General features: G+C 50.0%; 2 protein-coding genes across 2 annotated transcripts; both read left to right on the top strand.

The window, feature by feature from the left end:
• The first annotated feature begins 793 nt into the window (after positions 1 to 793).
• Positions 794 to 7158, top strand: LOC128420330 (uncharacterized). The gene is made up of 6 exons (XM_053401935.1): positions 794 to 1040; positions 1194 to 1362; positions 5969 to 6110; positions 6188 to 6306; positions 6421 to 6570; positions 6985 to 7158. Exons 1-6 carry the CDS (start codon positions 943 to 945, stop codon positions 7156 to 7158), a joined length of 852 nt encoding a protein of 283 aa, XP_053257910.1. The 5' UTR covers positions 794 to 942.
• Positions 7159 to 7160: 2 nt separating this feature from the next.
• LOC128419811 (uncharacterized) lies at positions 7161 to 15036 on the top strand. The gene is made up of 14 exons (XM_053400960.1): positions 7161 to 7395; positions 7507 to 7643; positions 7828 to 7947; positions 8081 to 8195; positions 8574 to 8702; positions 8870 to 9034; positions 9305 to 9463; positions 9572 to 9676; positions 9794 to 9899; positions 10155 to 10217; positions 10464 to 10646; positions 10732 to 10901; positions 13907 to 14018; positions 14983 to 15036. The coding sequence occupies exons 1-12, from the start codon at positions 7225 to 7227 to the stop codon at positions 10743 to 10745; spliced, it is 1467 nt and encodes a 488-aa protein (XP_053256935.1). The 5' UTR covers positions 7161 to 7224; the 3' UTR covers positions 10746 to 10901; positions 13907 to 14018; positions 14983 to 15036.
• The last annotated feature ends 2238 nt before the right edge of the window (positions 15037 to 17274 follow it).

Raw genomic sequence — 17274 nt, 5'->3', positions numbered from 1 at the left:
ATGGTTGGATGGTGTTCTTGAAGCTACTAGCATAAGTTTGATCAAACTGTGGGAGGCAGTGGAGGACAGAAGTGCCTGGCGTGCTCTGGTCCATGGGGTCACGAAGAGTCGGACACGACTAAACGACTAAACAACAACAAATATTGAAGTTGATTGAATATTATTTTGAACAGAGGATTCCTTCTGATTTATGTTCATGTGAATCTGGAAGAGACTTCATTTCTATTTATACATGCTGGATGTTATCTTTGTACTATAGTTTGGAAGGGAAAAGGGAAAACAGAAGAAGAGAAGAAAGTGTGAGTGGCTGGCCCAGTAGAGGGGAAGGGGGTACCTGGTGGGGCTGGTTTTTCTGCAGAGCTGAGGCAGGGAGCCTTGCTGCCCACCTGTCCACAGAGTCCATCACAGGAAAGGCCTGCTCCCAGGTGCAGGCAAGGGAGAGACAGGAGCCCTGGCGGAGTTCTGCTCCTGGAGGAAGGATGGATGAGAAACAGAGCCATGGGCTCTGCTAAGACAGGCCAGCTCTCTCAGGTCTCCTCTCCCCCAGCTGTCATCTGGCAGCAGCCATTTCATCAGGTTGCCTCAATGGGAGAGATGTCAGCAGCATTCAAGACGCTGGGTGGGGCCTGAGCTTGTGAGTTGTCTTTTCCTCTGCCCTCCTTGCCCCCTTTCTTTGTGTGTTGTATTTCTGTTAGTCAGATTGTTTCTTACAATAGAAGTCTGCCATTAGGGAGTTTCTTGCATTTGATTTCATGGAAGGCTCTCTTGGAGCCTTTTTGGCTTAAGAGAAGGGTACAAATGCTCTAAATGAATACAAGGTTGAATATGGTCTCTAAGGAAATGGAGGACAGATATTTTCAGTTTGTTTCCCAACCTACCTCATCTGCGCTTTCCTGATCAACACAAAAACATGAATGGGTCTGATCCATTCTTCACATTCTGATGTTCCTGTTTCTCTTTTCTCATGGACAGGGAATTGATTGTGATGAAGATGAAATATCAGAAATCAGCCTGGAAGATGGGGAGGATCTTCCTCCAAGGTAATCCTGTACTAGTCCTCTCCCCCATAATCAATTGCTTTCAAAAAACAAACAAACACCCGGTCCATTTCTATGGTGGTGGTGCTTGGGGTCTTTGAAGGATGGGAGGCAATAAACCCTTTTGACAAAAGTGCTACTCCTCTCTCCCCTCAGCATCCCAACCACAGCTTCTCTGGATGCGGCTGATCTTCCTCCTGAAAGCGTCAGCAAGGAACATCTGAAGGCCAGATTTACGGAGGTCATCGCCACGATGAAGAGTGGGAAGATCCGAAGGAAGGCGCTCCGAGATCTTTCCGCCCTCCTGCAGAAGATCCAGGAATATGTGAGTTACTGAATAATAATAATAATAATAATAATTTATTATTTATACCCCGCCCATCTGGCTGGGCTTCCCCAGGCACTCTGGGCGGCTTCCAAAAAAATATTAAAATACTGTAATACATCAAACATTAAAAGCTTCCCAAAACAGGGTTGCCTTCAGATGTCTTCTAAAAGTCTGGTAGTTGTTTTTCTCTTTGACATCTGATGGGAGGGTGTTCCATAGGGAGGGCGCCACTACCGCGAAGGCCCTCTGCCTGGTTCTCTGTAACTTGGCTTCTCGCAATGAGGGAACCGCCAGAAGGCCCTCGGCGCTGGACCTCAGTGTCCGGGTAGAACGATGGGGGTGGAGACGCTCCTTCAGATATACTGGACCGAGGCCGTTTAGGGCTTCAAAGGTCAGCACCAACACTCTGAATTGTGCTCGGAAATGTACTGGAAGCCAATGTAGGTCTTTCAAGACCGGTGTTATATGGTCTTGCCGGCCGCTCCCAGTCACCAGTCTGGCTGCTGCGTTCTGGATTAGTTGTAGTTTCCGGGTCACCTTCAAAGGTAGCCCCATGTAGAGCGCATTGTAGTAGTCCAAGCGGGAGATAATCAGAGCATTCACCACTCTGGCAAGGCAGTCTGCAGGCAGATAGGGTCTCAGCCTGCGCACCAGTTGGAGCTGGTAAACAACTGCCCTGGACACGGATTTACCTGTGCCTCCATGGACAGCTGTGAATCCAAAATGACTCCCAGACTGCGCACCTGGTCCTTCAGGGGCACAGTTACCCCATTCAGGACCAGGGAATCCTCCACATCTGCCCGCCTCCTGTCCCCCAAAAACAGTACTTCTGTCTTGTCAGGATTCAATCTCAATCTTTTAGCCACCATCCATCCTCCAACCGCCTCCAGACACTCACACAGGACCTTCACCGCCTTCACTGGTTCTGATTTGAAAGAGACGTAGAGCTGAGTATCATCCACATAGTGATGAACACCCAGACCAAACCCCCTGATGATCTCTCCCAGCGGCTGCATGTAGATGTTGAAAAGCATGGGGGAGAGGACAGAACCCTGAGGCACCGCACAAGTGAGAGCCCAGGGGTCTGAACACCCATCCCTCCCCCCACCACTTTCTGGACATGGCCCAGGAGGAAGGAGCGGAACTACTGTATAACAGTGCCCCCAGCTCCCAGCCCATCTAGAAGGTCCAGAAGGATGTTATGGTTGATGGTGTCAAAAGCCGCTGAGAGATCCAGTAGAACTAGGATACAGCTCTCACCTTTGTCCCTAGCCCGCCAGAGATCATCAACCAGTGCGACCAAGGCAGTTTCAGTCCCATGATGAGGCCTGAATCCTGAATGGAAGGGATCCAAATGGTCTGCTTCTTCCAGGCGTGCCTGGAGTTGTTCAGCAACCACTCGCTCAATCACCTTGCCCAAGAATGGAAGATTTGAGACTGGGCGATAGTTGGCCATCGTGGCTGCATCTAAAGATGGTTTTTTAAGAAGCGGTTTAATAACTGCCTCTTTCAGCGGGTCTGGGAAGGCTCCCTCACGGAGGGAAGCATTCACCACCCCACGAAGCCCATCGCCCAGCCCTTCTCGGCTAGCTTTTATAAGCCACAATGGGCAAGGATCAAGGAGACAGGTGGTTGGTTTCACTCGTCCAAGCAGCCTGTCCACATCCTCGGAGGTAACAGATTGGAATGGATCCCACACAATTTGACTAGACAGGACTCTAGCACTCTCCCACCCCAGCTCTGCTCCCATGGTGGCGTCTACCTCTTCCTGAATCTAAGCGACTTTATCTGCAAAAAACTTTGCAAAATCATTGCAGGAGATCATGTGGCCCGTACTGGGCCCCGATGTAGCAGGTGGTTCTGCTAAATTGCAAATCACCTGAAAAAGTCTCCTGCTGCTGTTTTCTGCAGGTGCAATAGGGGTAGTGAAGAAAGTCTTCTTCGCCGTCGCTACTGCCACTTGGTAGGCTCAACATTGAGCTCTAACCTGTGTCCGGTCAGCTTCATAATGCGTCATCCGCCACCGGCACTCTAGCCGTCTCAATGATTGTTTCATTGTCCTCAGATCCGTGGAAAACCACGGGGCTGTTCGGGCTCCATGGAATCGGAGAGGGCGCTTCGGAGCCCAACAGTCAATAGCCCTGGTTAATTCCACATAACAGCGGGCCACCAGGGAATCAGCTGAAAGGCCATCAACATGGGATAAAGCATCCCCTACCACTCTCTGGAAACCATTTGGATCCATTAAGTGGCGGGGCGGACCATCCAAATCGGTCCCACCTCCCTGCAGAGGGGAAGGGTCCAATTGGAGAAGTCCAATTGCACCAGGAAGTGATCTGACCATGGCACTTCTTTCATTTCGCTTTTACTTAGTGTCAGATCACCAACATCCATAGAGGTAAACACCAGGTCCAAGGCATGTCCACGGCTATGGGTTGGGCCAGACTTATTCAGGGACAGCCCCATGGAGGCCATGCTTTTCACGAAATCCCGAGTGGCCCCTAGTAAGGTCTTGTCAGCATGGATGTTAAAATCCCCTAGGACAACCAAACTAGGTGTCTCCAGGAGAACATCCGCCACAACCTGAAGCAGCTCGGCCAGGGAATCCTTGGTGCAGTGGGGAGGTCGGTACACCAAAAGGAATCCTGTACTGCCCCTATTGCCCAACTTCCAGAACATGCACTCAGAGAACTGGGTCTTCCTAATAGGACGCCTGGTGCAAACTAATGACTTCCTAAAAATCACTGCAACCCCCCTTCCCACTCACAAGGCCTGGGTTTCTGTGCATAAGAGAAACCTGGTGGAGAAGCAGTGACAAGGACAGGCCCATCTGGTTCATCCAACCAAGTCTCTGTTACACATGCCAGGTCAAGTCCTCCATCCATGATCAAGTCATGGATGGCAGTGGTTTTATGAATCATTGACCTGGCATTGCACAGCAGCACCTTCAGGTCATGTGGGTATCCCTTGCTGATTCTAGTATCCCTCCAGTCAGGACCAGACCCGGAGGCAGGGATAGTCCTCAAAAAACGACTAAACCTGCCTCCTCTGTAATGACATGGTCTGGTCTTAGCGTAACTCCTCCTCCTACCCGTGATCATTGAGATCACTTGTCCCAGCGCATCCCCCCCTGTGGAACATGCCCGAACCATTTTGTTGGCTGAGACCCACTCCCCAGCAGCCCTGACTCCTCCCCTTAAGATCAAAATAAAACCTAAAAACAAAAACAAAACAAAACCCAGAAAATAATAAAAAATACAAACAAAAAACTATAAAAATTACAAATCCATCAAAATCAAACAAATTCCCAAGCCCAACCAAACATCCACCCCTCCCCCAACCCCCACATACAAAAAAGTCAAAAGGGAAAGGAAAAATTTTAAACATTTTAAAAAGAACTATCCCTGCCTCCGGGTCTGGTCCTGACTGGAGGGATACTAGAATCAGCAAGGGATACCCACATGACCTGAAGGTGCTGCTGTGCAATGCCAGGTCAATGATTCATAAAACCTCCTGGGCAGCAGCAGCAGTGACAGCAACCGTCCTTGTGAGGCCTGTCAGGCCCCACCCTGGGCCAGGTGGTGAGTGGCAGGAGCAGGGCCCTCAGGCACTCACACAGGGGAGTCCTCCTGGGCAGCACAGCAGTAGCAGTCCTTGTGAGGCTTCAGGCTCCATCGTGGGCCAGGTGGTGAGTTGTAAAAGCAGGGCCCTGAGGCACTCACACAGGGGAGTCCTCCTGGGCAACACAGCAGTAGCAGTTCTTGTGAGGCTTTAGGCCCCCCCGGGCCAGGTGGCGAGTGGCAGGAGCAGGGCCCTCAGGCACTCACACAGGGGAGTCCTCCTGGGCAGCACAGCAGTAGCAGTCCTTATGAGACGTGTCAGGCCCCGCCCTGGCCAGGTGGTGAGTGGCAGGAGCAGGGCCCTCAGGCGCTCACACAGGGGAGTCCTCCTGGGCAGCACAGCAGTAGCAGTCCTTATGAGACGTGTCAGGCCCCGCCCTGGCCAGGTGGTGAGTGGCAGGAGCAGGGCCCTCAGGCACTCACACAGGGGAGTCCTCCTTGGCAACACAGCAGTAGCAGTCCTTGTGAGACCTGTCAGGCCCTGCCCTGGGCCAGGTGGTGAGTGGCAGGAGCAGGGCCCTCAGGCAATCACACAGAGGAGTCTTCCTGGGCAGCACAGCAGTAGCAGTCCTTGTGAGGCTTCAGGCCCCATCGTGGGCCAGGTGGTGAGTTGCAGGAGCAGGGCCCTCAGGCATTCACCCAGGGGAAGCATTGCAACCATGCAGGGCTGTCAAGACCTTCAGGCTGCTCTTTCTAGGCCCACCCTGCAAGGTGCCCAAGGGACAATTACGCATCCCACACATACCCAATTTTGAGAACAGAGCTGGGCCATAGCAGAACGAATCCCAGTGAGTAAAACAGCTGATAAAAGAAGTAAAAAGCAAACATCATGAAAAGAGGGGTGGGAAGTCAAAAAGAAATGGTTTTTTTCTGTATAGGATGCTAAATGTTTTGGAATGTTTGGAAGATTTAATAAAAATGTTATAGGAAAAATGGTGATGGGTTGCTTCTCTTATCAGTCCCTTCTCTGTGTTTCTTCTCAGCCTTCGGAAGCGCTTCCTGCATCCTCCCTTGGCCAACTGGTGGCTATTTCCTCTCTGTGCGCACTGGATCCGGACCTGGAGTGCAAGCAGCAGGCAGCAGAGGCCCTCTGCCATCTTCTGCCCATTCTGCAGCACAACGAAGGTAAGACTGGAAGAATGCATCCCAGCATGGGGTGGGGTGAGGAAGACCCAAACTAACCCTTTGGCTTTCCTTTGCAGAGACACTGGCAGGAACGTTAAGCAACCAAATACTTATCACCAGAGCTGAGAAGGTCCTCAAATCCACTGGAGGACCGGTTCCTGCATTGTTCGTGAATAATTGTTACCATCTTGCCAGGGTAAGTCGCTGTCTCTCAAGCCACATGTTCTGGGTTCCGCAGAGGCAGCACCTGGGCTTTCTGCTCCCCAGCCCTGCCCTGTGGGCATCTCTGACCTTCCTCTCTCGCTTTCAGGTCTTTGGCGCCTTTCTCCCTGCGGAGCAGCTCTTGGAGGCCATGTGCTTCCTGGCCAGAGACCTAGTTGTCGAGAGCAGCTTCAACCCACTGGATATCTCCCACTTACTGCAAGAATTCATCAAGCAGTTTGGCGGCACAAAAGTGGAGGTAAGGTGTCTGCAAAGGTAGGAGAGAAGAAGATTCTCCGCTTTGGTGTAGGGGAGGCAACTTCATGCCATTGGGTGGCCAGGACACGTGTTAGTTGAAAGGGGCCTGGCAATGTCAGGACAAGAATCTCAGCCAAGGGTCCTGAGAAACATGGGTTCAGGGAATGGGGAATTCTCCTCCTTCTGGGAGCAGACTGGCAAGCTTCTTCTCTTGGCCCACAATGGATAGGGGAACTGGCGCCCTGGAGCTACCTGGGTCCAATACTCCCAAGGACCCTGAGTGGTACCATGGAAGGAAGATGGCTGTGGTGGCACAGGTCAAGGGTCCCTCTTTCAATGAGGGATGGAGGGATCTGCCTGCGGACAGCCCCACTTCCTTGTACTTTCCAAGCAACCCTCTCCTTTTCTCTGACAGGTGAAGGTGCTGCTGGAGGCCTTCTATAAGATCGCCCAGGGGCCTACAGTGCAAGGCAGAGACATGGCCGTCGTTGCTTTGTCCACCCTGTCACACCAGCACCTGGTGGAAGTGGTGGAATATCTCTTCCAGTTTCTCTTCAGGTATGGAGCCCTCCAGGTTCGACTGGGCTAAGGGGAAGGTTGGCAAGCTGCAGGGCTTGCTCAGAAAGCCCTTGCTGCCATTTCCTCTCTCTGGAGCATGGCAGCAAGCAGAAGACTTGAATCTGACCATTGCTTTTGTTTTTGCATTCACAGAGACTGTGAGAGAGTGTGGAAGGAGGTTTTAGCATTGGCCGAACCAGAAAAGTTGATCCATCTCATGGCCAAGCAGATTTACCAAAGCCCCTTGGCGGAATCTGCCACCCAAGTGGTAAGGACCAACCACCTGCTTTCTGGCTTACTTCTTCCCAGGGTAATATCTAGGGGTTCCCGTATTCTGCAGAAAAGCAGGGAAAGTGACTTGCACCTCTCTCTCTTCCAGCAACATCTCACCAGCCTGTTGCACGCCATCCTCAGGATGGAGGACTACAAGGCAGCTGTGCGCCAGAACTTCCCACAGCTGCTGATCGCTCTCCTGGGGATGGTTATGAACTTCCACTACGACCAGGAATTCCTCGGGTGAGTAGTGTGTTGCAAAGGGACCAATGGAGTCCTTTCCCCTTCAACCTCGGGGGGTTTCCAGTCCAGCTGGTTTTCCAAGGGAGGCTCTCCTTCAGGCGGCTGCTAGGGAGGAAGGATGGGGAAGGAATTTGAGTGTGTGGCAATGACCCTCCTGGTAAAACTGGCCTTGCTTTGGTTCCAGAGGGGCTAAGGAAGTTCTGCACCTCCTTCTTGGCACCACTGGAGAGGAAGTAGAGACGGCCATCGTTGACCAACTTTTCTGCCGGGAGAATTTCAGCCAGGGGTTGTCTGCCATGGTGAGGTAAGAGGAAGAACAGGGTAACCTTCCCCAGTGGTCTGGCAAACGGAGCTGAAGGCACGGGGTTGGACTGTGCCCCTGTTTGCTTCCTGCGGTGTCTTTCCCTTCCTTACCAAGATCTGCTTCTCCATTTCAGAGCTATCGGAAAGCGACGCTGGTGGATCCCTCCCATGGCGGAAAATATCACCGCTGCTCTCAAGGACAAGGCATTTGCTGGAATGCCACAAGTTGCGGCAGCTATCTACATCGAGGTGAGGGGGACTGAGGTGCAGGAGGAAATGTGTGCAGCAAGGAGGCCCTGGCTTGGTTTCGGTCGAGTGTTGGACTTTGTGTTCTTTAGCTCCCTTTGGGTCCTTGGTTCCCCAACCAGCCTTCATCAGAATTTGGACCTTGCAGTTGCCTTTACCTTCCAAATTCTGTGGGTTATGTCAAGGCTACTTTGAGCCTAAGGACTGTTGCCTGTTTTAGTGCTCCTCAGAGTAGACCCATTGGATTTGATGTACATGACAAACTTTGATCCATTCACTTCAGTGGGTTTGCTCTGTGCAGAATTGCAAATGGTGGGTAAAAGGAGAATGTGCCTCAGCCTCTCATCACTGAAGAGTTTCTTTCTCTTTGGGCCTCTTTAGCTGCTCAGCTGCCATCTGCTTCCCTGTGAGGATACACTGGAGCAGCTCTTCAACTGGCTGGAACATGACTACCTGCAAGTCCGGAAGCTCAGCATCAGAGGGATATCCCTGCTTCTGGACTCTGACATGGCAAGTGATGCTCAGAGGGAGGGAGGGAGGGAGGGAGGGAGGGTGGGTGGTACAGATCTCGATTCTAATCATGGCCCAGCACTCTTTTGCTGGCACAATACTGAAGAGCCTGTGCTAAAAGGCGTGAGGCATTTCAGACCTTTGAAAAGATTCTCTCTTTTGTGTAGGATCCTTCGCTTCTGCGGCTCTTGCTGCTGGATTCCCTCCTTGATGCAAAAGCCGATGTCCTCCCAGAGTTGATAGAGCTGGTACACCGAGCCTACCTCTCCGGGGACCTGGGAGAGAAAGAGCTGAAGATGCTGGCGGCAACTTACTGCGGTCTGGTTGCCCATGTGAGTATGAGAGAAAACATGACATCACACACGGTGGAGAAGGAATGCTTTGGAAGAGGAAGGGTGGGGTTTAGACTGGCATGCAGCGGAGATGTTCTGGCTTCAGGAGGCTGTTCTTCTGGAGCACCTTCTCTTGGAGGAGAGTCACCCCACCCCCAGTCTCCCCCAGGAGGAGGACAGGGGTCTGAGCAGCCTCAAAACACCCCAGTGGGCAGGAGAAAGGAAACTGCTCTGATGAGAAACACAGTCTCTGATGTTTTCTGCCTACAGGAGGAAGACTCCGTCCGGGCATCAGCCATCCAACATCTGGGGCTGCTTCGAGGCTGGGTGAGAGACCAAAGGCTTCCCATAACATCAACAGAAGAAGAAGCCATTAATGAACTGGTTGTCGTCCTCATTCACCTCGAAGACGAGGATGAGGTGGCCAAGGTAAGGGCCAAAGAGGTGGAATTATGCAGTAGGAGGGAGGGATTGTTCTCAGGAGCTTCCAAGACTATGTACTGCAATTTGTAACCCTCTTCTCTTCTTGTGTTGCAGGCCGCAAGGAGGGCTCTTTCCCATCTAGCCCCAGAAGTCAAGTGGTGGGCTCATCCCAACAAATTTAGCCTCCACTTTGCTCTCCACCAGGCTGCCAAGCATCTGGTAAGGTCCCTCTGCTTCTTTGGCAGCTTTGCCCAGGGATGTCTTTGGGAGTGCAAGGCTCTTCTGCCATGCTCTCAAGCCTCTCTGATGCCACTTCTCCTTTGTCTTTGCCGACAGAGCAAGACCTTCAGCGAGGACATCCTTCGGAGTGTTGCCTTGTTATGTACGAAGCTGTCTGCAAACAGGCTGCCAGCAGTCTCCAGGATGGCAGCTCTGCTTCTGGGTAAGTCAAGCAACGTCCTTCCCTGGTAGGGATGGACAGAAATGTCTTGGTAATGATGGCAGGGAGGCTGGGCATGTCCCCAGGTCACCTGCTAGGTAGGCCTCCATCTGTGCCCAGATCTTGCTCTGAGTGCTTCGCGAGGGTGGAGGCCTCTAGATGCAGCAGAGCATACCTGTCTTCCTTCCAAGCTGCCTCTGTCTCTGCTTGCTTTGCACCGAGATGATGTCCCTTTTCTTGCCCTCTCTGTCTCTCTAGGTCATCTGGCTTTCCAGGATGCCGGTTTCATCCATAATCAAGACATGGCATCCTATGACACATGTGAGTGAGACGTACGGAGGTCAGGGAGGGCTGCTTCTGCTGAGAAAGGTCTTCAGGGGAAGGCAAATTCCCAGATGTATGTTCAGACAGAGGTGCCACAAGATGAACATGCAAAGAGGAATGGAATGTGACTTCACTGCTCTCTCTCACACACAAACACACCTGATGGCTGTTTTCATATTGTTGATGGATGGCTCTTTTCCTGTGCATCTTCACCTTGCTCAACCTTTCTCCCTTTCCACTCAGGGCTGGAAGAGATGCAGCAGCACGAGGAAGAAGGGCTCAGGCAGACAGGGAGGAGCTGCCTGAACATCATGCAGCGGGCCTATAGACATCGGGAGGAAGGAAGGGTCCAGCGCTGTTTGAGGAGGATGCTCCACTGCGTTCACAGGGAACCTTACCCACAGGACTTCCTGAGCTGCATGCCAGGTGAGGCATCTAGTGGGCTATTGGGACATCTGGTCGGCTGTTTGGATGGGACGTTTCTCAACGAGCCCCTTTCTCCTCCTGACAGAACATCCGGAGTAGCGCCAGGCCAAGGCAACGCGGACACCAGAGTTGTGCTGCAGAGATACCATCTTCTGCTCTCCGCAGGATCCAGTCTGGACCAGCGCCAGGAACATCACCGCCATCAGGATCGACCAAGAGGAGTGGTGCTGCCCTCACGACCCTCCGTACACAGTGGTAGGAAACCTTTTTGTTGTTGTTTTGTTTCTTGTTGATGTTGTTTTTGATTGTTGATTTTATTGATTTGAATCTCAGGGTGGTCCACAACACCGAGTATACGAAGCACAAAATACATAATAAGAATAATCACGGCACAAAATTCATAATAAAAATATCAGAACATAATATAAATTAAAATAATAAATACCTACTAAAAATAGCCACAAGACTAATGTATGCACACTAATAAACAATACAAAAGCCCTGAAACAACACTCCAGCCCACAAATACAAAATCTAAACATAACACATTTAACAACCATTTAAAACAACCCCACCTTCTTGAAGAAGGCTGATATATTAGATTTAGAAGGTTGGAATGTGAGGTTTGGATGGCACGCCTACCTAACACACAACAAAGTGGCAGTGCATAAGGACTTTTTAAATCATATAGTCAGAATTTCATTATACAAGGTCTGGGATAAGTACCACAGACTCTTAGAGCCCAAAATATCCTGGTGGATATCCCGAGTGGAGATGATAATGGTAAAAAAGACAAACATGGACACAAATTGGGCGACTTACCAACAATTAATAAAGGTAGAACAGGGCCAATTAAAAATCAAATCGTATCAAGAAATTAAACAGTATTGTAACGGCTGGATTCAATATCACCAAATAGTGCATATATTTAATCAGGATAAGAAAAATGGTTTTGGAGAAAAGAAGTCATTATTACAAAAGGAATTAGTACAAACTAATAAAAAGATCCTATCTAGGATGTATGATCTACTTTTGGAATGGGAACTCAAGGATGAGATGCTAAAGGACGTTACGATAAAGTGAGCGCAGGATTTTGGCCACAACATAATGTTAGAACAATGGGAATAGCTGTGAAAATTTGGCATCAAGTTCACAGCATGTTATACAATAATCTAATGAAAATGATCTACCGATGGTACCTAACCCCTGCCCCGAGGAATCGGCAAAAATCTATAAGCAAAAAACCAATGTGTGCTGGAGATGTAGCACCGAGATAGGAATAATGTACCATATATGGTGGGGTGTAAGGAGATAAAAAGCTTTTGGAACAAAGTTCATGAAGAAATCATTAAGATTTTTAAAAAATCATTCAACAAGAAACCAGAAGCATATGTTGCAAGCATATAATCTTGATTCTTAAGATTTTAGCCACTTCTAGCCTTAACAATTTAAGCATTATTAGGATACATGGTTATACATAAAACATAAAGGTAAAACTCTTCCAGGTGGCCTTGCCACATTCCCCCCTTTCAAGCTTAGAAACAAGTCACAGTTGTTTCTCCAGCTTGACTCTCATGTTGAACCCCGGTATAGACAACAGTGCCTCTCAAGGGGATCTCTTCAGGGGGCATTTCACGAATTAGTCGAGCGTACTCATGCTCTTCTTCTGGCAGAGGGAGCAGGGCTCAGTATAAGGCCATGATGTGGGTTTTGGTGAGATTCTTAATGCTTCAGGCCACCATTCCTCAGACTAGAGATATGCAGCAAGGGGTGATGCAAAGAAGTATTAGGAAGACCAATCCTCCTACTGCAATGGCGGTCAAAAGGCTATGTAACCACCCTACTCCTGGGACCCAAGACCACATCCATTCCCAAGGATTCTAACTGGGTTGGTTATCATTTATAAGAGTCTGTAATTTTTGCAACTCATCCTCAATAGTGTTGTTGAGGTCATGAAACTTCACTCGGCATTTGCCTTCCGGGACTATTTTACAAAAACCTCCTGATTTGGCGAGGAGACAGTCAAGAGCAAGTCTATTAGCTGCTGCTATCTGGTTCAAATTCTCAATCTCAGACTGCAACTGTCGGAGGATATGTGTAGTGGCATTGATGGTTTTCTCCAACCTGCATGTTAGGGCAAATAGTGCTTCACAATTTTGTTCAGCCACAACTCCCAGATGTATGCCGATGGTGAGGATGCTAACGAAGCCTCCACCAACAGCACCCACAGACTGGTCCAGGAAAATCTCATCACTGCACTGTTCCCCTTGGACTTTAGAAAGTAAAGGCACCTATTCCCACACATTGATAATTACCAGGATGGTAATTAGTGGCTAGTTGTCAGGGAACTGCCATCGGAGAAACAGGAGGTGAAAGGGCTCACAGAGGCTGAGAGAGACTTATCAGCTGGGGAGGGAACCAGCAGGGGGAGAGGAAGGGCTCCAAGGGAAAGTGAGTCGGAGGGAGGGCTCAGAGACACTTCCAGCGAAAATAGTGGGGAGGTTTCAGGACCTCCCATAGGGACACCCACTCCTCGCCGGAAACTGTCACGCCGAGAGTCCAGAAGACGCGTTTCCGTTAAGGAACTTTTATGCTGGAAGAAGTTCCGTAAACGCCCACTGTCCGATTCTACGAGCGACTGATGGAGCCATGCTTAAGGAGCTCCGTCACAGACAGAGGTTTGTGGACTTAGCCAAACTCTGAGGGACTAGGACTTTACGCACAAGCAGCTCATCATCCCATCACACTAGTCCATTATACAAGAACCAACAGATGGATCCCTGTCCGGTGAAGTTGACTGTATATTGGGGAAAGTATGGATACAGATGTGAGGATGTGGTGTTGCTTTGGTAAGAGGCGTTGAAGGAACCCCACAACCAAAACTTATCAGTGCACTGTGTGTAATTTCCCAGCCAACCTTTATGTTGGTGGTGCTGGACATGCGGCCAATCTTTCCATTTGGCGTTCCATGATCCAGAGGCATAACAACAAAGCACAAGCCCTGGGTGGTTCTGGAGAACCGGAAATATCAGTAGGAGGTAACTTTCATTTCAGAAGGAGGTGTCGCGAAAAGGCCACTTTGATTATACAGCAGGCCTGCCAAGACAATGTCAGGGTCCCTGATTAGTCCTGGGATGAGGGACATGTCAGCTACCTTTCTAGGGTGTTCATAATAAAGGGTGACATTTTCGCCATATATTTGAAACATCTGCTTAGCATGCTTTACAGAAACATTTTCTTTTGTCATTGGTCTCCTCAAGGTCAAGATGCACATCAGGGTTAACATCAACTTCATCGTGATCAAGGAACTCCATGGGTTCAAGGAGACCAAGGATATCAACAACTCCTCTTTCTGTGCTGAGGTCCCTACAGGTAAGCGTTTGACCTCTACTATTTCTTCTAGGGTCACTATTACATATCCTGCCTTCCTTTTCCCTTCCCAGATGAAGCTGCTCCTGTCCATGAAGTATTCCACATCATGGTTCTTTAGAGGCTCATCTTTCCGGTCTGGGCGACTGGAGTACACCTCATCCATTACTTGGAGGCAGTCATGGGGCTCATAGTCCTCTGCCTCGGGGAGGGGCAATAGAGTGGCAGGGTTCAGGGTATTTACAACTTGCAGGTGCACCTGTGGGTTTTCACACAAGAGTCCTTGATATTTAGCCATGTGATCATTGGAAAGCCAGTATCTCTCTTTGTATTCCATAAGAGTTAAGACCGCAAGTGGCACATTCACATATATTTCCTGTCCAAACGTGAATTTGAATGCCTTCTTGACTAATAGAGCCGTGGTGGCTGCTGCTCGTAGGCAAGGGGGCCATCCTTTAGCTACTGAGTCAATAGTTCAGACAAATAGGCCACAGGTTGCTTCCAGCTGCCCATCCTTTGGGTCAGGACTCTTGCTGCCACCCCCCTTTGTTCATGTACATACAACTGAAAGGGCTTATTTGGGTTTGGCAGTCCTAGGGCTGGGGCCTGCATTAGCTTGGATTTCAACGCATTGAAGACCTCCTTCTGCTCGGTGTGTCACTCAAAATGAGAATTCTCTTTCCCCTTAGTGCTTTCATAAAGGGGCCGGGCAAGGTTGCTGAAATCTGGGATCCAGATGCGGCAGAAGCCTGCTGCTCCCAGGAATCTGTGGGGCTGTCTGCGGTTAGTGGGTTCTTTAATAATGCAAATAGCTTCCTTCCATTCAGGCCTCAATGCCCTTTGTTGATGGGAAATGTCAAATCCCAAATATCTCACAGTCTTTTGGCAAATTTGGGCCTTTTTGAGGGATACCTAATATCCAGCCTCCAATAATAGGTGCAACAATTCCTCTGTGGCCTCCTTACAGGTCTGATACTCATCACAAGCCACTATCAAGTCATCAACGTACTGAAGAAGCACCTTTTCCCCAGGTACTGATTTGAATTTAGCCATTCATACTTCAAAAAATTATTTAAATGTTCCTTTATACTTTATACTTTATATTAATTCTTTATACTTTTCCATTTTAATATTGTTTATATTCTTCATTGGTTCTTGGGCTGTGTTTGGATGGATCATACCTTCCTGCTCCCATTTAATCTGAATTATCCTTATCATTCTTTCTTTGTCGTTTATCATCAGTTTATATAACATCCCTGCTATCCCTTTCTCCGTCATTTGTCTTTTGTTCAGCACCATATCTATTTTCATTTCTGTCCTCATTGTTTCCTCTGCTCTTTCCATTTTTATTAAATCATAAAGTCCTTGCACTTTCAGCCAATATTGTTTTCCTATATTTTCTAAAAAAACTTTTTTTGTAATTAAATCCCCCTCTTTATCAAACATATCTTTTAATTTATAAAATCCCTGATCTTCTAATTTCTTTCATCAACCAGGTTCCCTTTGACCCTCCTGCATATATTTTAATGGCATCCACCTTGCGTATGTTGGCATCCATTTCGTATTCCAGTTCTTCCAGATTCCTAACACAGTTTTCCTTGGTCCTATTGTCTTCTTAAAAGCCATGTTAATATCTCTATTAAATAGCCCTTCTCTTCCTATTCATTTATTTCATTCTCCAGCCTTATCCATTTAATCCCTTCCTTATATCCAATATCTATTCGATTTTTCAATTGGAATGTTTCATAGTAAAATTCTAAGTTCGGTATTGCCCATCCCATCTCTTCTTGAGATGAATAATTTACTATGTCTGGGGTTCTAACTCTTTAACTTCCAAAAATCCAATTTTTAAATACCTTATTCCATGTTTTGAACCATATTTTCCTAATGGGTAGTGTAATTACTTGAAATAAATAAAAAAAAATAAAAAAAAATAAAAATAAAAAAATATATTAAAAAAATAAAAAATAAAAAATAAAAAAATATTTTAACTGCTCTAACCCTACCTAGAATAGATAAATTTTTATTTTTCCATGATTTTATATCCTTCTTGATCTTTCTCCACGCTTCTTTGTAATTTACATCTGGAATCCTAGCACTATTTTTAATAATATTTACCCCAAGTACCGTATTTTTCGCACCATAGGACGCACTTTTTCCCCTCCAAAAATGAAGGGGAAATGTGTGTGAGTCCTATGGTGCGAATGCAGGCTTTCGCTGAAGCCTGGAGAGCGAGAGGCATCGGTGCACACCGACCCCTCTCGCTCTCCAGGCTTCAGGAAGCTATCTGCAAGCCTTGCAAGCCCGGCGGGAGTTCCCGCGGGCTCACAAGGCTTGCGGGCAGCAGCCTGCAGCCCCGGCAAGTGTCCGCAAGCCTTGCGTGCCGGCGGGAGGTCCCGACGGGCGCGCGAGGCTTGGGGCGGCAGCCTGTCACCCGAAGCACGGGGAGCCCCCCGAGGGCTCTCCGTGCTTCGGGCGAGTGTCTGCAAGCCTCACGCGCCCGGCGGGAGGTCCCGACGGGCGCGCGAGGCTTGGGGCGGCAGCCTGTCGCCCGAAGCACGGGGAGGCCTCCGGAGGGCTCTCCGTGCTTGGGGCGACAGGCTGCAAGCCTTGCGCGCCCGGCGGGAGGTCCCGACGGGCGCGCGAGGCTTGGGGCGGCAGCCTGTCACCCGAAGCTTCGGGCGAGTGTCTGCAAGCCTTGCGCGCCCGGCGGGAGGTCCCGACGGGCGCGCGAGGCTTGGGGCGGCAGCCTGTCACCCGAAGCACGGGGAGCCCCCCCCCCCCGGCTCTCCGTGCTTCGGGCGAGTGTCTGCAAGCCTTGCGCGCCCGGCGGAAGGTCCCGACGGGCGCGCGAGGCTTGGGGCGGCAGCCTGTCACCCGAAGCACGGGGAGCCCCCCGAGGGCTCTCCGTGCTTCGGGCGAGTGTCTGCAAGCCTCGCAAGCCCGGCGGAAGGTCCCGACGGGCGCGCGAGGCTTGGGGCGGCAGCCTGTCGCCCGAAGCACGGGGAGGCCTCCGGAGGGCTCTCCGTGCTTGGGGCGACAGGCTGCAAGCCTTGCGCGCCCGGTGGGAGGTCCCGACGGGCGCGCGAGGCTTGGGGCGGCAGCCTGTCACCCGAAGCTTCGGGCGAGTGTCTGCAAGCCTTGCGCGCCCGGCGGGAGGTCCCGACGGGCGCGCGAGGCTTGGGGCGGCAGCCTGTCACCCGAAGCACGGGGAGCCCCCCCCCCCGAGGGCTCTCCGTGCTTCGGGCGAGTGTCTGCA

This window comes from Podarcis raffonei, chromosome 8, assembly GCF_027172205.1.
Source record: "Podarcis raffonei isolate rPodRaf1 chromosome 8, rPodRaf1.pri, whole genome shotgun sequence".
In the NCBI taxonomy this organism is placed as follows: Eukaryota; Metazoa; Chordata; class Lepidosauria; order Squamata; family Lacertidae; genus Podarcis; species Podarcis raffonei.
Note: the sequence above shows the minus strand (reverse complement) of the source record. Positions and strands in the feature narration are given on the sequence as shown.